This window comes from Acanthochromis polyacanthus, chromosome 4 (genome assembly GCF_021347895.1).
Source record: "Acanthochromis polyacanthus isolate Apoly-LR-REF ecotype Palm Island chromosome 4, KAUST_Apoly_ChrSc, whole genome shotgun sequence".
Lineage (NCBI taxonomy): Eukaryota > Metazoa > Chordata > Actinopteri > Pomacentridae > Acanthochromis > Acanthochromis polyacanthus.
In genome coordinates, this window is record NC_067116.1 from 40,676,604 (window position 1) to 40,698,309 (window position 21,706).

The 21,706-nt window shown below is 40.8% G+C and overlaps 1 protein-coding gene across 2 annotated transcripts in view; it reads left to right on the top strand.

Moving 5' to 3' along the window:
* LOC110962213 (alpha-N-acetylgalactosaminide alpha-2,6-sialyltransferase 5-like) overlaps positions 1–21,178 on the top strand; it is a 34,419-nt gene extending 13,241 nt beyond the window's left edge. The window contains exons 1-5 of one of the 2 annotated variants that reach the window (XM_022210127.2): positions 950–1,152; positions 1,669–1,869; positions 13,163–13,572; positions 18,801–18,908; positions 20,322–21,178. In XM_022210127.2, the coding sequence (XP_022065819.1) occupies positions 1,138–1,152; positions 1,669–1,869; positions 13,163–13,572; positions 18,801–18,908; positions 20,322–20,565 (978 nt within the window). In that variant the 5' untranslated portion in view covers positions 950–1,137 and the 3' untranslated portion in view covers positions 20,566–21,178. Of the gene's footprint in view, positions 1–949; positions 1,153–1,668; positions 1,870–13,162; positions 13,573–18,800; positions 18,909–20,321 lie in introns of those variants that run through there. The other variant, XM_022210128.2, reaches the window with a different exon arrangement.
* Positions 21,179–21,706: the final 528 nt, after the last annotated feature.

Consider the following 21,706-nt stretch of genomic DNA (forward strand, 5'->3'; position numbering starts at 1 on the left):
TTTAATATAAAACATTTTTGACTGCTTAGTGTGTAAACACAAACATGCGAACACTGTATCTGAATGTGTAAATGTTAGTGTAAATATTCAAAGCCCATTTTCGTATATTAAGCGTATGAATTTCCATAAAGCATTCTTTCAATGTTATATATTAATAAAGGTACAAACATTTTGTGTTCTGCAGTATTCTGAGGATGTTTTGGGGATGTGATTAAAAACATTTCCACAATGTTCCACAGTGACAGAGGATGGAGCATTTTAATACAATATTTACAACATAGGGTAAACTACGGAAAAAACTATTTAAAATAATTATACTTTAAATATTAATATAGTATATATTCAAAAAACATGACTGAGGTACTAAATTTAGAGGGTAACTTAATCATACCAGGCTAGAATTTTGTAATTATTATTGCTATAATCAGAATCACAAATATTGATCTCCAAAGAGAAATTGTTTGCATACCAGTTGTTCCCAGTAGAATAGAATAGACTTAAGCAGTACAAAAACATATAGACGAACATGAGTAGAAAAATATCTCCTAAAATATGTCCTACTAATATAAACATAAGTATAAAATGTAAAGTGTCTATTGTTCTAAGAAAAATAAAAAATATAAGAAAGCATGCAGTGTAATAAATAAGTTATATAACTAAATCCAAAAGCTTTGAAAAGAGGGGCATTTTATTTGTTTTACAAATTGATTTTGCATGTTTTGTACATGCACATGCTCTTTGGTTAACCCCAGCTGTTTTTGCTAGATGCATAAACTTAAAAATCCTGGGACTTTAAAGAAAAACACGACTAGAACTTTGCAGAACGTCATGGTTCCAGCAGCTGAACCCCATGTGAACTCGCGGATGAAAGCCGGGTTTGTTTAGGACCATGCGGAGCTCGGCGCTGTTGAATGAGGGCGTCCCTGTGGAGGGGAGCGCGTGTGGTGGAGGAGGAGGAGGGGAGGGAGGGAGGAAGAGTAGTGGAGCGACGCTGTCTCCGGATCATGATGCTCAGTGGTGCTGCCGCTCAAGTGTTGCATGCTGGAGACTCCCGACGCCCGGTACCGGTAGGATGAGGATGATGAAGATGATGATGATGAAGACTCGCTCTGCGCGTGGAAACGAGTGGAATTGAAGATGAAGATCAGAGTGGTAATTAAAGAATGAGAGCTGCAGGGAATGTGACTGTGCCTTTTGTAGCTTTAGTGCTGCTCAGAAGTGAGTTCAGCTACTGTGTGACCTAATTGCACTTTGTGGTACATCATTTACAGTATATTTATAGGACATTCATAAAGGATAATCCTGCAAGAGCTCATCCGTGGAAAGTTTTTTCCCCCTCTCTGTGTGTGAGCGAGGGTGTGGGCCAGTAATCAGGCTGTGACAGACACATCTGAACTGACTAACCTACTGCTATTTTTTGCACAGTGCATGTTGAGCCCGTGAAGTAGCACAGCTGACATTTCATTTGCAGCCTCACATGATGAGGGAAGCAGCAGCTGTTGTTGTTATTGCGTTGCCCTGGAAGCTGACATTTAATTAGCAGCAATTTCTTGACCGAAATCCTTATCCACAAGCTTCTTTGTTTTCACTTAAATCAAATGAATCTGCTCAATCCACCTCTGACTTGATGTTTTGTGGTGTTTGTTGTGTCTTCATGTGCCTCTCTAGTGCCAAGGGGTTAGTGGCATCATCGTCGTTACCATGGTTACCACCTTGATGCTGGTGTACAACAGCATCTCCGGTGACAGGTCCTCGTCAGCGTCTTCTCGCCGGTTGGATGCTCCGGCTCCGTCCACGAAGAGACCAGATAAGCCGCCGAAACTCCCGGTGTCAACTCTGGAGGGCTACGCAGGTGTCATGGATCACAAGGTAAATACGCAACATCTGTGCACTGCGAGACATCTGTCATGCTGCAGCATCATGCACAAAAATGGCATTGCAACTCATTTTCTGAAACGCTGAATAATTACATTACTGTCTGCAGCTCATAAAAGCTACTAAGAAGTAATCAGTAAAGGATCATCTGTGGTGATTAACAGTGACTGTACTGGTGTTTTCATCCCATTTGAGAAATAAATTCACTTTTAAAGAAATCAAAAAGGTTGGATCAAGGCTAAATATTCACAGAGAGCTCATTTAAACTTGATTGTGTGCTCCAACATCAAAAGTAGCAACACCTGAGGTAAGGAATCAGTGCATTATGGGCCTGCAAGGTGCCTGAGAGGGAAGTAGATTGAATTAGTGGAGCAAATAGCATGCTGGCAGGTTAAAAAAAAAAAAAGAAGAGAGTCTGACATGTTTTGAGAGGAAAGAAATAAGAGACAGCAGCACATGGTTCGAACCGAGGATTAAAAGAAAAAGAGCAAGACAGTCAGATTCAGTATCTTTGAAGAAATTATGCTTGCTCTGGTTCAATCATGGCATAACACAGTGGTGGTTATCCTTTAACTGTGCTTTTACCTTGTGAGTCAGCGAGGAATTTGAATCCACTCAGTGCATTTGGACAGACTGTATTTGTAATCAGCTGGGTATACGTGTCAAACACCAAATGCTAAAAAAAAAAAAAAAAAAATGTCCTTGCTGTGGCACTTTGCTTTTTTCCCCCAACAAACTGCACCTAATCTGTATTCTGCTGTCATTCAGGTAAAGCACAGAGACCAGCATGTAAATGCAGTGCTCAGGTATGCACTGGAAACAGCTTTTTGAAACTGGCCCGGTCGACTTGAATTCTGTCTTTGCTTGTGCTCACAGCTGAATCTAGATTTTTGGGTTGCAAGTTATTTTTCTCTTATTAGCAGCCTTAGTAAACTTCTCCAAGTAAGTTTAATTGAAATTGTGTAGCAATTTCTATTCAAAGAAGCTTCAGAATAAAACATGAGTCTGCTGTTAAAGCTTTATTTTTTTCCATCCAAGGCCTTTTAAACATCATTTAATCTCTTACGCCCCAAACCTAAAAGCTGAACTTTCCATTGTAGCACCAGCTCTAAAATATCGCAACAGTTTACTCCATTTCTTAATTCATAATTAATGCGTTCACTATGAAATATTCAGTGACAAAAGCACTTAAAACAGGATGGGTTTCTACCTAAGCAGTCAGTCAAGACATGGGCATTGCAATGTTTTCACCGTGTGAGTGCAATGAGTGCAGCTGTAAGGCAGAGGACTATTGCATTGCACAGTATTGCAGACGGCTCATTCAGATAGACTCCCTTTGGTAGGAAAGATATACAGCAGGAGTGGGAAGCACATTGCTCTGTTCCTGCAGCGCTGGAGAGGAAAGAGTTAGGAGAAAATAAAAAGTGGTGGATGAAGTTCACCTTAAGCTGGGAGCTTAAAGATCAATGAGATGAGAGAGGTTTGGAGAAGAGGTTTGATCCGGCAGAGGCCTGCAGGATTTCATCTCTGGCAGATTCAAAGTTCCTCCGAGATGTTGCAACCCTCATCAGATCTCCTTTAAAGTTGATGAAAAAGAAACATTCATGCACAGATTTCACAGGTGCTCTCGAGAGAAGCGAGAGGTAGCTGCTTCAGTTGAGCTGCAGGCACTTTATTACTCACAGCCGCCTGATCGTCCACGTCCTGACGGCTGATTGGTGATGGATCCACACTGCGACATTTTCATACTGCTTAGTGTCACTCTGCCCTCCTCTTCCTCCCTCTCATTGGGGGCTTCCAGCTCTGCTGCTGTTTCTGCTGCTGCTGCCTCTGACAAAGCCCAGGAATGACTAACCAGACCCGCTGTACGATCTGTTGAGTGGGTGGATCCGTCTGTACGTTTCATTCCAGGGTCATCTGAGGTCTCCTGCAGGCTGCTGGAGGGAGCCTTGGCTTTGATTCACACGCTCGTGCACACAATCCCATGCAAATGCCCAGACGTGCTGTTAAAAATTTTTATACCTTCATCAGGGTCAGAGATGCCTGGAAATACAAGGGCAGCTCTATCCTTCTGTGCCCGCTGAACCCTGTTTATGGCCTGGAATATCTGGTCTGCATGGGAAGTGATTTCACTGAGGTGGGGGGGGTCTGAGTCGGCTTTTGCTCATTTAAGCGTCACCCCGAGAGCTGGTGAAAACATACCAGCATGCGTTAATCACCACGGCTGTGCTGCTTGGTGTGGCTGACAGTTAAAGGCTAAAAGATTTCTCTCTTTTCTTTAAATTGCGAACTGAAAGCAGCAGCGATGAAACAGAAAAATCCATATAGTGCAAGATCAAAGTTGCAGAGCACATTTATGTGGTGTAGTTAGGGCAACAAGTCTCACTGCGTTTCCTTTCTCTGCCTTTTGCAATATGTGCAGGTTTCTGAGAGACGCCTGCTTCTGGTATGTTTGCTTTTTCTACCGCTGGTTACAGTAATTAGAGCTGCAGAGTTGAATAGATTCCTTCAAACACACACGCTCACACACAGTTGCTTCATCCTTCACTCCTCATCTTCCCTGATGTTTTGCCGATTCCAGTTAAAGAGATGTTGACCTTTGAAGAACTGTCGGCAGAATCAATCTGCATTGGCCTTTATGGGCTCTAATCACAAAGCCTGAATGTAGCTTGTGTGTCAGTGCAGCTTTATGATGTACCTACTTATTATGGGCAATACCTTTTCTGTGCTCTGTCAGCCTTTAAAAGCAGTCAGCCTTGGAGAAATAGGTGCCATTAGAAAGTCAAAAAGAAATCTCTCCGACCTACGCAGGCTCCTTTCTAAAGTTCACCGTGAAGCTGCCGTGTGTTGTGCAGAGGTAGCTCATAATAACAGACAACTTTGTGAGCAAAAAAACGAGCACAGGCGTACAATAAATAGCCCTGTGCTGAGCTTACTTCATGGATGAACTGCCAGGATATGCAAATTTTAATTCCGCTCAAAGTAAGGGAACAGTCCTGGCTGAGCAGGTTGTATTATCAGCTGTCACACTCAGAGGGATGTTACTTTGCCCGATTCATAGTCTAGCTTGTTGCTAATGAGATAAAACTTTATGCATCCTGAAGGAAATTCTTTTGCCAGATATTGCTCAGAAAAAACAAATGGCAGGACATAATAGATGCAGCACCGAAAAGTAAAAAGCAATAAGATCTTAGTACAGTGCACCTCTGAAAAAAATGAGGCAAAAGAAGGCTAGAATAGAACAGTAAAAAGGAATGCCAGCTAATATATGGAAGGGTAAAAAGTTATATTAAACATGATAATGACAATAATTTAAGGGAATATTATATTGCTCCTGAACAATGAAATGAAAATTAAATATTACACATGCTGACAGTGTTGTACATGAAGGGAAATATGGCACATGTAATCAAAATGAAATGTTTCACCTAAGAATGGAAAATGTGAATTATTGCACATGGAATTAAATATTACACATGATGCAGAAACAAATATTGTACAAACTATTGAGAAGTAATATTCTAGTGATGTTGATAATATTGTTTAGATCCAAATGTCCAATATTTCTTAAACACTGTGTTTCTTTATTAATTTACAACACCAAGAGACCACTCAATGGAAGAGATGAATGGAAAAAGCCTATAAAAGTCATGATTGTCATCTTTTTTACAGTCAGGTCGAACCAGGTGAGAATGTTTTTGGCATTTCTCTGTCAGTTTTCTTCGTTACGAGGTGTATTCTTCCCTAACTGTCCAGTCAGACCTTTGTCCGAGGCCGACTGGATTAAAAAGACGGGTGCTTTGATTATCTCAACCTTTATTCCCTCAATTTGGGAACAGACCGAGCTTTGGATTGCGCCCCAACTGTGTGTCAGGGGCTTAATGAGATGTCTGGAGGAGCCGTCAGGAGGATTTCTTTGTAATTAATTGGCTCTCTGAGAAAAGAAAGCAGCACCGATCACCTAACTCTCACACCACAGAACAGGTGCCACTTAATCTGCCTCTGCTCTCCGCTGAGCCATTAGCCTAATTCTGTGCACTTTGGAAAGTGTACAGTTTCTGTAGTGATGCGCTAAATATTTTTGGATCACAGCTGCATCTTCATCCACCGCCGCTCAGAGGACGGTTGGCGTTAAATGACAAAGCCGGCGATATTCTGCATCTTCCTTACTGTCAAAAAAATCCCATTAAAAGTCCAAAACCAGCTAATTAAGTGCTAGAAGAGGTATTGTCTGTGTAAAGCCCGATATAGCTTATGCCGCTGTGCAATCGAGCGCTGTTGTTATTCAAATTCTATCGCACTGAGTCACACTGCACTGGGTGACACGTTACTTCATTATGATGCCGACTCAGTTCAAATCTGCTGCTCAAAATACTATCATTTTTTCAAAACTGAAAGCATATTTTCTTGACCTATTTCTATAGATTTTAGCTTCTGCCAGAGATTTTCTGACTGATTGCTGGGACCCACAGACGATATGTATAATATGAATGCTTTGTTGGGGGAAAATATCTGAAATCACATCCTGGCTCGCTGAATAATAACTGCCTTTAACAGACACTTGATGCTTTTGTGAACGGTGAATCAAAATGTTGGACACATCAGGAACAGCATGTGACTTTCAGTGTTTTATTCTGTCCCACGCTTCAATTTTATGTGGAACACTTTGTTACGTGATGTTTCTGAACATCAGTGTGTTGTGTTGGATTGAATTTGTGTCTTTTATATTGTATTATAACTGACACTAGGGAGAGATGCTCCCATGAGGTTGTGCTATAAAAGTAACGCCAACTAAGTAACATCCACTTGAATACCAGGAACCCAAGTTTCCAGAATGTTTTATTGTAAGGAGACAATGAGTGTTGCACACTTCACCTGTCAGTGGTTTCAACCCTCGTGTCGTCGTGCGGGTCAAAATTGACCCGTTTTTAAGTTTGAAAATGTGGGGAAAAATATATATTTTCACAGTGAAACTTATAATGTCCACATTTTCAACATTTTTGGGAAATCTTTGACCATTTTTTGGTAGAAAAAAAGAAATGTTAAAATGTCTCTTAAGAACATTCACAAAAAAAAAAAAAATCAACCAAAATCCAGTGAATTTCGCTGGATTTTGGTTGATTTTTTTTGTGAATGTTCCTAAAGAAAATATTGGAAGTTTTACTGATATATATATATATATATATATATATACATATATGCAATCACCTTAGATATTTTTAGGATTTTTTTGGAATATTTTTACTAATTTTTTTTAAAAAAAATTTACAAGGATTTTCTTGCCAAATTTGGGGCCTTTTTTAAAATAAAACTTTAAATGGAAACTTTTAATGAATTATTTGAATTTTCTTCCTGAAGGTTTTGCAAATTTTCAGAAATTTGAGGAATTATTTTGCAGAATTTTGGGATTTTTTCAAACAAGGAAACAATATTTTTTGGTGCTCGTAAATGAAGACAGCAGGAGGATTGATGTTGTGGCTGATTTCATATATATGTGGAGTGATTTTTAGATACCCACAATACAGTATATATTATTTTTCACAAAAAAATGTTGATTTAGTTCCTAAAAACTCCTCTCATTGTGTTAAAGTTACATATTTAGATTTTTTTTTTTGCATTCAAATAACCCTTTTCAGCTTAAAATGGCTAAGTTGTATCTCTACATCATTGCATCCTCTAGAACAAAGACTCAAACATGGAGCCCGTGGGCCAAACAGAGGGTCTAATCCAGCCCGTGGTACGACTTTGTAAAGTGTCAAAATTGTAGAGAAGACATGAACTGCAAATTGTAAATTTGTAAAATTATAAATTTAAAATAATTTCCAGACCAACACAAGTTGTTTTGATCATACAGTAAAACACTCATTGGTTTTTTTGTCATTTTGTGTGTCATTTTTGGAATATTTTGTCTTGTTTTTGTTGTTTTTTTGTCTGACTTTTGTTGTTTTGTGTGTCATTTTTGTAATATTTTGTCTTGTTTTTGTTGTTTTTTTGTCTGACTTTTGTCGTTTTGGGTTTCCTTTTTGTCTCACTTGTGTTTTTTGACCTATTTTTTCATTTTGTGTTTTGCTTTATTATTTTGTGTCGTTTTGTGTAGTTTTTTTGTCTTGATTTTGTCCGTTGTGCATTGTTTTGTCCCTCGACTAATTTTTGTCTTGTTTTTTCTTTTTTTTTAATGTTGGTCTCATTTTTTCTCACTTTGTGTCTCGTTTTTGGCATTTTGCATCTCATTTTCTGGAATATTTTGTCTTGCTTTTGTTGTTTTTTTGTCTGACTTTTGTCATTTTGATCATAAAGTAAAATACTGTGTCATTCAGTTCCAGATACCTGCAACTAAATGTTTATTTTCTTTGTCAAAACGCTGTGATCTGGAAGTTGTAATGTGTAAATGATAAACTGAGGAATAATGTTGCTGGAATTGAACTTAGTTTTCTTAAATTTCAGGTTGTTCATGGCATTTTTAAAAAGATAATTCCTTAAATGTGAACATTTTCTGAATGTACTTTTTTGCACTAAAATAAAGGACAAACATGGAGTTGTTATTTATAGGTTATTATCCTCTGATTTTACTGGTCCAGCCCACTTGAGATGAAATGGGGCTGAATGTGGATCAGAACTAAAGTGAGCTTGACACCCCTGCTCTAGAAGCTCACCTACAGCTGTCCTCAAACACTGTAAAACTGCTCTGGGCTCTAGCTGTAATTTTAGAGCCTGCACATATGAACCAGAAAACAATTGGTTTATTTGTTTTTTTACGTATGAAACCCTGCAATTCTGAGGTAGAAATGGCAATGACTCCTTATTTTGCTACATAATGTGTTCTAGTATATAAAAAAGACTATATGATATAATAACATACATGTTAACAAGGTAATATAATTGATTTTCATCAAATCTCTGCCATTTTTCTTTACTTTTTGCCTTAATTCATGACTCCTCTCTGACCTCCAAATTGCTCAAAAAACATTGAAACATTTTCCCTTTAAATTTACGCTATCTGCCCTTTGTAAGCCGAATGGGTTTGTGGGCACCAGGCTGGAGGCACAATGGAAGCTCTTGTGCAATATTAGAGGCTGACTGATGGGATTTGCTCTTAAAGCAATCATGAACTTGGACTCCCCTGAGAAGTGTATAATCAAGATCATACTGATGAGTCTGGAGTCAGTGTGTGGGTGGCGGTACTTGACGGCGACTCCATCCGAGCTGCTGCTTCTTCTTCTGCCACTCTTTAACACGGCGGCTCTCATTAATCCCGTCGGCTTCACATCAAACTGCACGGAGCAGCCTCGTAAGGTTGAACCTATCGCTTTTTAGATCATGTTAATCAAGGAAAGTGTATTCCTTACGAGGTTATGTATTATTGATCAAGGTAGACAACCCTCCGTCTACGTGATAAAGTGCAGCCTACGAGTGTTTGAGGGAGTCACCGAGTGTTGGCTCCCAAATTAACAGACCACCAGGTTAATTCAAGGCTGATTATGAGTGAAACCCACCTGTAACATTTGATACATTACATTCATTTATTCATTCTTCCTTTCAGCCTCTCTGCAGCTGCCAGGCTCCTGAGATATTCTCCATCTGATTTTGAAAGCCCCGTTCACTGTGGTGCGGGCTTTATAAGTACCTATTTCCCAGCCATATCAAGCTGCCAGAAGCTCAGGGAGCTGGAGCTTCAGCATGGCTGTCAAGGACACTTTTATTACTTCACAGGCACTTTAAACTACGATACCATCCGTCCAACCTTCAATTGCCTTTTACTCGTTTAACACATTCCTGGATTGTTAAAATGATGAAAAGTTGCTTGGGAGTAATCACCTGGGCGGCACTAGAGTGAAAATGCTCTTTTTCTGTTGCATGTAGAAGAGGAAACAGCTAAAGGGGGACTGTGACTTTCACCAGTGACGGCATGGAGGGTGTGTTTGTGCAGTGAGGTGTGTAATTTGCTCCAACCTACCCGTTACTGAAGGAGGGGATGTCTGCTTACACAGTCCTAACAGGAAATAGTTTCTTTTAGGGGGAAGCGTGTTGGAGAATAGAAATTTCTGAATGTGTAGAGGCAGGTATTGTTTGTTTATGTGAGTTTGTATAGGCGGAATAATAACCGGTTTCGAAAGTGGGCTTTTTTTTTTTTGCAGATTCTTGCTGGAGAAACGTGATCGTGTTACATATTCGGGCGCCGCGATGATGTTTTATTGGCGTCCACTCATGCATTCACATACAGAGAGACAAACCCATGCACACGAGGCAGTCATTCAGTGTGGGGTCACAGAGATAGTGGAGGTGTATTATAAATATAGAAGTAGCAGCAGCACAGCCTGTGGCTCTGGTAATATCACCTGTATGCACGCACACACACACACGCACACGCACACGCACACGCACACGCACACGCACACGCACACATTCCCACCTCAGAAACTGATGGAGTGTGAAGCTCAGAGCACAGTTCAGAATGCCAATGTAGCTCTCTATTAAGGCTGGGAATAATTCATGTGAAGAGTCTCCGGGTTTCTGCTGTCGGAACGTTCAATTCGAGTTCACCTCCTTCTGCTTTGGAAACCCGGTTGGACACAACAGCACGAATGCTCCGTCCGTATAATTCAAACCAGCACAACAGCTCGACTCTTCGGCACTGCAGACCACCCTGACACGGCTGACATGAATTATCCTCAGTCTGGATTTTGTATGAGCGAGCGTGTTCTGTCCGATACACGCATCCCCTGTTCTCTGATATTTTAAATGAACATCGCTCCGAGGCTGTGTTTCCCTGAATTAATGTGTATGTGTGATACAAAATGGAAGTGCTGTGTAGAATAGCCTCTTCTGAACTGCCAGCCGCGATGATTCGCAGTGCATTTGAATAACAGCATACCTGACAGATACGAGAATCCACCCGAGTCTGCACTTTATTCAGGTCGATGGACGCAGATGAAAGAATAATTACGGTGTGTGAACTTCAATCTGGGTGCTTGTGAATGTATTTGACATAAAACTACTTTAACTTGTGAGTGTAAATGTCAAGAGAAAAAAAAACAGAATAAAAATCCACACTTTTGACTGCAGCGTCAGAGATGCTTTATATCAGGCTTGTGGAAAGTTGCCTTTCCATCGGTGTAAAATTTGCATTACACGGACTGTGCTTAAATGTTTCAGGGTTTAAGGCTTTCTCTCTCGGCAGCCAAGTTTCACGATCAAGACAAGGATCTCTGAGGATATTACTTACACCTGATGACAGGCTGCAGAATCATCTTTTGCTCGTTGCTACTTTATCTTTGTCAATCATACACAACTGACAGCCAGTCTAGACTGAATGTGCAAAGACAGACTGCTATAAAACTTTGCTTAGACAATCATAATCCCCAGAGGATACATTTGTCTACATTTTGGAGGTTGCCTCTAGCACCAGCATAAGGTTCAAATCTGTGGTTTCAGTATGGATTCACAACAAGCGTAGTTCATGTTCCCCTCAGACTAAATTATAGCCCTTAGATCAAAATTGGAATTTCTCAAATGCTTTAATTTGAATAAATCCCTGCAAAACCAACACTCCTATTAGCCTCAGCATAGTCTGACTCACCGGATGTAGACTTGGGGAATAAGCCTGCCGTTTCAGCCACAGATTTCATGTGAAAATCTTCTCCCCATCCGATGTCTGCCCTTTACTGGTTTCAAAAGCTCCCCAACCACAAGAAACAACAACCTCAGAGCTAGCAACCTTTACACAGAAAATGTCCAGTTTTACCAAAGATTTAGATTGTCCAATAAAGCCAGCAGTCCTGCCCTAATGAGTCTTTTTAATGACAACGTTGACCTTCCTATTTGCAGATGTCCCACCAATATTTTGCAGTGACACCATCGCTGCATGATTGTGTTTGGTTTAGAGAAACACATAGAAGTCAGAGTGTTTTCCCCATGCAAGGCTAGCCTCAGCAGTACTTAAATAATTAGCTACATCTTAATGCTAAACTGCAATGGTGCATATGCTAAACATTCAACCTGCTAAACATTTATAGCTTGGAAAATCCAAACTGAATCTCCATGTAATCTCCTATCTCCATGTTAGGAGATACAGGAGAATCAGTTTGGCATTGGGCGAATTGAATCGTGTTTCCCTCCCGGGACAGTTTGGTACGACCAATCATAGCACGGGAGGCGGGAGTTAATGCTGCGTCATCTTCAGCGCCTCGAAGATGATGCCGGAGAAGGAGGAGGGTGGCCAAAGCGAATCTTTTTGTGGTCTCTTGGCGTTTTGGATGGCGTTAGTCGTTGCCTCTTTTCACTTGACGTTTCCGACGATGAGGAGGCAGTGGATGGCTCGTTACTTTGGGCTTCTTGCCATTGTTTGTACAGAGGAAAATTCCGTTCCAAACGTGTGAGTAAATTTAAGCAACTTTTACACATACGCACCGACTTGGTTTGGCTCTGATTTAAAGTTATTCCTAACACCGCTAATCTTTCGTAAGGAGTCTTTTGTTGCGTAGCCTTTTCAAAAATAAGTGTTGTACTTGAGAGTACCCCATGTATTCGCAGATTTTTGTGACAAAAACGGCAGTAATCATTCACCGCGACGCTTTCTTGGCTGCATGCCATTGTTGTTTGGACTACATGGACTTCAAGGTCGATTTGTTTGTGCGTCACATCCGTGTTACGCTGATTGGTTCTTTCTCGTTCAAGCTGCATTCGTTAGCCCTTCCTTTTTGAAATCGTCTCCTGTCATCACAATGCCAGACTGCCTTTATTTGTATTTATATTAATACATAAATAAAGTCAGTCTGGATTTTCCAGGCAAAAACATTTACATGTTGCTAGCGTGAGCATACTAACGTGCAGACTCATAAGTTCAGCTCAAAGTACAACTGTGCTTAAGTGCAGCTTCACAGAGCTCCCAGCATGCCCAGCTCTTAAGGTGTTCCGGGAAAAAGAACCATCATTTTCACCATTTCTCCAGCTGTACACGTGGTAGCTGTAAGCTGCCTAGCCTCAGGCTCTTACTGAACTCTGAACAGCCTGTTATTTCCAGCTGTGCTCTCTCATGATTCATTAAGCCCCACAAAAGGTTTTTCTCAAGTTAAGTCATTTTCAACTCCATCTATTTGTGTCACCTTGCACAAATTTGCATCTAAAAATTTGCCTTCTGTCTCGTCACCTTCATGTTTTTATAGCCTTTGACAGCATGAAGGGGAAAATACTGATTGCTTGATTCAACTGTAATTACTCTGGAGCATTTTGTCAATGTCATCTTAGTGAAACTACGGTGATTTCTGACTTTTTTTTTTTACCTCCGCAGCCTCTCAAAATGCACTGCGGGACTTGTGCCTTGGTGACCAGCTCCGGTCAGCTGACTGGGAGCAAGAAAGGCGAAGAAATCGACCGATCCGAGTGCGTCATCCGTATGAACGATGCTCCCAGCGTAGGATATCAGCGGGATGTCGGCCGGCGGACAAGTCTGCGTGTTGTAGCTCACTCCAGCCTGCAGAGGGTGCTGCGAAGCCGACAGGAGCTGCTCAACGCCAGTCAAGACACCGTGTTCATCTTCTGGGGACCAAGCAGCTGCATGAAGCGGGACGGGAAAGGCCACGTTTACAACAACCTGAGGCTGTTAAACCAGCTGCTGCCCAAACTGAAAGTCTACATTATTTCCCGTTTCAAGATGCTGAAGTTTGATGAATTATTCAAGAAGGAAACCGGGATTGATAGGTAAATGCTGGAGCTTCGTCTTTGCGGGGCTGATTGTGGCGGGATGAGACATGAAGAGAAATGTAAAAACAAGAGCAGCACCGAATTAACTGGCTTTGGCTTTAGCAGGAAATTTGCAGCGAGGACAGAATACATTACACAGACTGCTCTGTACTTTTTCAAAGACCTTACATGTAGCTATAAGAATGAGTTCCAGCTTCAAACAATCACAGACTTATTAACAGGATGTAGATTAAGAATTGACATTCCACAAGCTCACTGTTGCTTCACTAATTTCAAGCTTAGGGAGAGTGGTTGTAAAGATTTTTCTCATGCATTTTCTTTCAATCTATTTGGACACTTTTACGAGCGCCTCCAGTCATTAAGAGCACAAAGCAGCCTGATCACTGAGCATAATCAGCAACAAAACCACCAATGTTTTGGAAGGTTAAAGGAGTCTCTACTCTCAGAAAGTGACAGAATAAGGTCTAGTATAGAGTGCCTAAAAAAGTGTTCACTTCCATTCAAAGTTTTCCTCTTTTATTGCTTTTCAACAGTTGATAATGGTCAGTTTTACTTGGACTTAATTAATTTGCACAAGAACTTTGAAAAAAAAAAGACTCTTTCATGTCAAAATGAAACAGATTTCTACAAATTAATACCAATTAATTAAAAAAACACAAAGTAAAATTAGCAATTGCGTAAGTTTTTAAGGCAGTACTGCTTCCGACAGATTCTACATGTGTGCCATATTGTTTTCATTTCCTAATGAAGGACTTTTAACTGTACTCCAAGGGATATTGACTGACTTGGAAAGTTTCTTGTATCTACGGGCCTTCCAGATACAGGTGTCTTTAAACTACAGTCATTCCAGACACATTCACTGCGCTCAGGTAATCTTTATTTCAGTAGTTGTGTGACTTCTTGCACCAAGTGGCTGCACTTGTGTTGCATCAATCACTTAATTAGGGTCCGAGCACCGAGGGTGCGAAGGACAGGCGGTGCCAGGGCACCGACTGTCCAAGGCACCAGCGGTGCCAAGGACCCTATTGAAACCCTAGGGTTTATTATTATTATTATTATTATTATTTTTTTTTTTTTTTTTTTCTCCCGTAAAGTAAATTGGCTTTTTGGCGGCCTTATCATACTCCAAAACGCGTGAAATTTGGCATGCACATCAGGACTGGCGAAAAATTTGATATTTTATGGGAGTTGCGCATGTGCGTGGCAAAATGGCTCTATAGCGCCACCTGCAAAGTTGAAAAAGTAGTCATTAGGCCAACTGCCACAATGTTTCATGTACAGCTACAATATTTGGTGGGCATATGCAGAACATCTGGACACACCAAAAAGTCAATTACAGCCACGCCCTAAACCCAACAGGAAGTCGGCCACCTTCAATTTGCTGTAAATTTTTCAAACTTAATCGCTCCTCGGGAAATGACTTGCCTTTTTGGCGGCCTTATCATGAACCAAAACGCGTGAAATTTGGCGTGCACATCAGGACTGGCGAAAAATTTGATATTTTATGGGAGTTGCGCATATGTGTGAAAAAATGGCTCTATAGCGCCACCTGCAAAATTGAAACAGTGGTCATTAGGCCAACTTCCACAATGTTTTATTTACAGCTACAATATTTGGTGGGCATATGCACCACATCAGGACACACCAAAAAGTCAATCACAGCCACACCCTAAACCCAACAGGAAGTCGGCCATCTTGAATTTGCTGTACATTTGTCAAAATTTATAGCTCCTAGTGGATAAGTCTGAGAGAACTGAAATTTGGCCAGTACATGCACCAGACCTTTCTGATGAAAAGTTATCAAAAACTCAACCAGAAGCCAAAAGGTGTGGCCATGGCGGAGCCTCAAACAACTGATCCTTCGCCATGAAACAGGAAGTGGTGTCTAATTCTTCTCAACATGCTCCAATCTGCCTGAAACTTTACATGTATGATGACAGTCCTGTCCTGATGTCATCCACATAGGGATATTCATTGACAGTCATAGCGCCACCTTGTGGTTTCAGGAAATAGACATCTTTTACACTTTCATGCCCTATTGTTACCCGGTTGATCATATTCACTTCAAATGCAGTGACAACAGCCTAAACACATTGATGATGCATCCCAGTGAAAATGGTGACTTGTCATCAAAGGGCGTGTCTGTGGCGGCCAAACCAATTTCGATGTTTCGCCATGAAAATTTAACGATTCATATCTCAGCTGAACAACATCCTATCTGCCTCAGACTTCACATGCTGGATACCAGGTCCAGTCTGAACACATCCACACTCATAAATTCTGAAAAAGTCATAGCGCCACCTGTTGGTAATAGTAAGTTTAAGGCCTTATATTTTCAGGTACAATGGCCCCAAACTTGGTGATATCATGCTGGAAATTGGTCAGTCGAGTCTTCACCTCTTGACAATCACACACTGTGAAGGGTGTGACATTTCATGTAACGCTGTTGCCGTAGCAACCAAATATCGCCATGAAAAACAAAGCCCTTTCTGACAGGTTAGGAATACTCCAATGCTCACAAAAATTACCACACACATCACCATTGACCCAAGGAACAACACTGTATGCATCTCGGCACTGCACATGCTATAGCGCCCCCTACAGTATTTTTAACAAACAGCCCCCCCAGCACGTTTCACCTACATCCATGAAATTTGGGAGGCTTATAGAGCACATCAGGACGCACAAAAAAGCCTCTTGGAGCCATGTCCTAAACCCAACAGGAAGTCGGCCATCTTGGATTAATTGTGAGATTTTTGATGATTTTTCTCATTTTTGAGAGTTAATACCTCCTAGGGGATAATTCCAGGAGACCTGAAATTTTGTCAGTCCACACAGCAGGACTTGGTGATGAAAAGTTATCAAAAGTTTAACCAGAAGCCAAATGGCGTGGCCATGGCGACCATCAGCGTTTTGATGCTTCGCCATGAAACATCAACTGCTGTATAACTCTCCTCTGCATGCTCCAATCTGCCTCAAACTTTCCATGTGTGATCACAATCCAATCCTGATCACATCTACAGGCCAACAGACACTCTCAGTCGCAGCGCCACCTGATGGAGGGACAGTAAATGCTGTATAACTGGCCTCTACATGATCAAATCAGCCTGAAACTTTTCATGAGTGATCAGAGTCCAACCCTCATCACATCCACTGTGTGAAATACACTCTGAGTTACAGCGCCACCTGGTGGATAGACAGGAAATGCTCTATAACTGCTCTGAACATGCTGCAGTCTGGCTGAAATTTTAAATGTATGATTGGACTCTGGTCCAGATGCGATTCAGAGGCCGACATACACTCTCAGTCACAGCGCCACCTGGTGGACGTGCGTGGATTCACGACCAGCGTGGATGCGAGGACCCGTCCATCGCTGCTTGCAGCTTTAATTTACATTTATTATTTTTTAATAACTGACATGACATTAGAGAGTCTTATTTTGTAAATTCTAATTAAAGCCAAACTGAACTGATCATGACTAAGTGTTGAAAAGCAATAAAAGGGGAAAATTCCAGGAGAGGTGAATACTTTCTATAGGCAATTTAAGATGCTACAAGACCACTACAAATGCTATGCCGTTTATAAGTTAAAGAGACCATAATGTGCTTGTTCCCCCTTTCTTTATTGAGGTATAGAGTTGGTTGTGCATGTAAAATGTCCACAACCTTACATAAGCCACAGTGCACTCCAAAGGGAAGTCTTCTTTCTTATAGAAAACACTGCTCATCATCGACTGAAACACCTTGTTTGAAGTCCAGGCTTTTCTTCCGTTTCTTATCTACATCACCATGTGGCACATTCACACAATTCCTGTCCAGCAAGAAAGTTTGGCCACATTCTAAAACAAAAAAGTACCAACTCTCTTGCACTCCGCCATTATTTCTTCATTTCTGTTATGGCTATGCCTCCCTACACACACTCCTAGATTTGAATTTACGTTACGTAACCAACATTACCTTGCTTTTGTCGGACCAGCTGACCAATCATGGGCTTTTCAAAGAGGCGAAAAGAGGTTCAATAGCATGTACAGTATGAGAAAGTATTGGTTTTTGTACCATTAAAGTATGTAAACATATTCTAGTAGACCCCAAAAATAAAATTAGAAATTTGCAATCGTGCAGAATATGGGTTCTTTAAGCTTCCATAAAGCAGTCAAACTGGTCCTAGAGTAGTAGAACTATAATTCCTCTTAAAAGTATTCACCCAACTTTGGAAGCTTTTTGCCTTTTATCTCCCCTGAACATTAAATCAAGGTCAATTTAATTTTGCTTTTTTGACAAGATTTTATTGTAAAAACTCGCTTATTTTGAATATTTAAATCAATAACATTCCTTTGTGGAAATCACCTTGACATGAAAGCGTCATCTTTTTGTTAAATCTTGTCAAAAAAAAGCCATATTCAACTGGCCGTGATTCAGTGCTGAAAAGCAACAGAAGAGAAAATTTTCCAAGGTGCGTTAATGCTTTTTGTAGGCTGTTCTTACACACAGAAGTCAGTTTTGTTTTTTAAAGAAGCAGGAGTAAGTAATGCTTTTCAAATTAAACTGTATTCATTTTTTTGTTTTGTTTTGACATAAACATATCTCAGATTACAAGGACATCAATGCCATATATACGTATGTATATTTAGAACATAGATACTGTAATATATTAACATACTGCAGAAACTGTGGAAGAAGCTACTTCAGAAAGGAAGTTTCACATAGAGGAAAATATGGTGCTTAATTTGGAACAAATTTCCACTAATCTGGCATACTAAGCAGGTATGTAATACAGGCAAATTTCTTTGCAATTTTCTTGCTTTTAACACGTGATAATTGTCTCTCTGCACATGCAGCACTTTGGAAAAGTGGTTGACTGAATATGAGCTTGCAAAAAAAAGAACCAAATAGATAAAAGACATTTCATTGACGTGAATCCAGCTATTCAGACTCATTTGCATGGGAACAATAGGCCCACAGAATGATAAGCGGATGTTGCATTGAATGGGAATCTAGTCACTTCAGCTTTCATGCAGTCAGAATAAATGTCTTATTTATGGGCATTTACTTTTCTATTCTGCACAATACATAGAAAATATTAATGAATTATGTACAAATGCAGCTTGTTTGCACCTTCCATGTGTGGTTGGTGGGAGGAATCTAGAAATCAAGCTCCACACAACACTTTTTTCGCTAAATGAGTGTGGTTTATACTTAAAATGTCGATCCTCTCCTGTCCTCCAGGAAGAGTTCCAACTCCTGGCTGAGTACCGGCTGGTTCACCATGGCCATCGCTCTGGAGCTGTGCGACCGGATCAACGTTTATGGCATGGTGCCCCCAGATTTCTGCAGGTACGGTTAGATAATTATTCTTTTTCCAAGTATTTAATTCAGCTTTGCACACATCGGAAATCAAATATAACACCTGCATCTTCCTGCTAAACCACATTCAGATGCTTCTATTTGCCAAGCTGGCCAGTCTTTCATTCCATATCAAAGGAATGAGATATCACTTTGATAATTTGCTCATGTTTTTGATTTTTTTTTTTAAAACTCTGCCATCAATTTTAAACATGCAGTACACGATTTTGGGCCACCTGTGACCTAATTACACGTCCAAAACAAAACAAGCTTTCATAAGAAGCCACTGGGCGACTGTAAGTCATGCATTCACTTTCCTTTTATCTCTAATTTTGCTCTCTACCAACTCCAGAGAGAAATAAAGGTATTTTTAGCTGCTAATGGCTCCACTATGTTCACTATCTTCTTACCAACTTTGCTTATCCACTCTTTGTTGTGTACAAAACATTCAACTGAGCTTTTTTTTGTTGCTTAAAATGGGTGCCTCCTGCAGCTGAAAATGAGGCATAATTTTCAGGTTTTTATACTGTTTTGTTGTATCGTTAATTATAGGGAAACAACATGGCACACTAGGAAAATTAACCAAGAAAACAAGCAGCAGGTATTTAAAAGATGCCAGTTTTTTTTCTACGATTATCCATGAGGACTTTTGGACTTTACGTCTCCTTAACATGCGGTTTCGTCTCTTAAATTCTACATCAAAAACACCATCTGACTTCTTTCTCCTCGGGACAGGTTCAATTTGTCACTTGCTGTTTCGAACAAGCGAGCCAACTAGTGCATGAAACAGACGCGACGCTGTCATCTCTCGTAGCTCCGCTCTGTGATTTACTGTGCGTTTCTACATGAAAATCTTATCTTGTGCATCTTTAACGACGCCTCCAACTTGTAATGACAATATAGCATTTACTCCCCGCAGTGACAACTTCGTGTCTATCTTATTGCAGCGCAGTCGGGCTGGTGACTGGCTGCGATTTCAGCGCCGCCGAAAACATTCGTCTTGACATTTTACGGAAACAAAACAAAAAAATGTCATTGAATAGTTTGGAGACACAAAGTACGGCTGATTTTTATGCCGATGTAACATTCAGGGTCACTCGGCTACAAGGATGCAAAGGACATTTTGAAATACACATGGCAGACTGAAGTGTCACACCATGTTCTTCCTCTGGTGTAACTGTGAATATCAGAGGAATAAGACGGTGCATAATGAACTCATCTTTGAGACCAGATTCTTCTGATCTTCCTGTTTCTCTTTGTTCCCGTCTCTCTTTATTCCCCACTGCGACTCGCTTCCTCTCCCTCTCTCCATCACATAATTATCCCCGTACCCTTTCCCTCCCTTCTCGTTTTTGACTTTCATGCCTTTTCATGCCTCACTCCTCTCTTTCCTCTCTCGCGCAGATCCTCCTCCCATCCCACCAAACCATATCATTACTACGAGCCCTCGGGGCCCGACGAGTGCTCCATGTATCTCTCCCACGAGAGGAGCCGACGAGGAAGCCACCACCGCTTCATCACCGAGAAGACGGTGTTTGCAAACTGGGCCCGAACCCTCAACATCCGCTTCTACCAGCCCGACTGGAAACCCGCCGCCGTCGTGTCCAACACAAACAGCTCGAACATCCCGGTTCCAGCTGGATCCTGAGACTCACTCCAGAGACCAGAGGAGTGGAATATGAGAGTGGACAGCTTCCAGTGTGCAGATTCTCCCCTCTTCTCTGGGCGGTGTAAACACATGAGACAGCGGTGGGACAGAACAAGCTGCTGCTTGTGGCTGTTAGCTGACCGTCTAAGCAGCTTGGCAGAATGGGATCATTGCATAACAGCAGCACAAAGCATCAACAGTGTTTTGGAAGTGTAACTCTAACAGGATGAATTTCATACTGGAATCAAAGCCATGGCTCAAGTGTGAGTCATTTTTTCCCCCCTTTCTTTTATTTTTAAACATCGCCTAGAGCCGCTTCAAAAACACTTGAGCTGTCAGAGAGGAGGCAGACAAAGAAAAAGCACAACCGCAGTATGGACAATCTGTTGTTGTTGATTAGAACTGAATACAGATTCTGTTGAGTATTGTGTTGGTGACATTTAGGATAATCAGAATAAGAATTTCCTGGGTGGTTTCTGTCTCGTAAAAATGGATATTTCATTTTAACAATAACAATACAGCAGTTAGAAATATCAACTCACTACACGTTCGAACACAAAATGTACAAAACATGTGACTGAACAGTTAAAATAAAGGAAGAATGTGTCTACAACATGCTAGCATGCTCATATTTGCAACGCCAATATGCTGAAGCCACACAGGTAACGATTTCCTCTGTTTAGCGTGTTACCATGGCAACATTTGTTAACAAGCACTAAAAACAAACTTCTGTCAAGGTTGATGGAGATGTAATTTGACTTGCATTCACGATAAAGACGCATTTATGATATGAATTGACCAAATGTGAACCAGAGTCCACTGATTATTGGTTTAACTCAAGATCACAATTTTTCCTATTCCAAGATGCATGACTGGGTTTAATTTTCTGCTTAAAAATTCTTCAGAATGGTTGGGCCATTTAAGGTTTTGATGCCAGGATTTCATCCCTGTCTGAAAGTAATGTGCTAAAATCTGCCACGTTCAAACCAAGAAAAATGGGCGAGTAAACATTCAAAGCAGTGAAGATCAGAAACAAGTTGGAACATGTAAAAATGTGACATATATTTAACTTAAGTTGCAAGTGTGTGACAGAAAATTGAGTAAGGTGAGTACAGCTGCTCTTTGTCCGTCCCTGAGATGT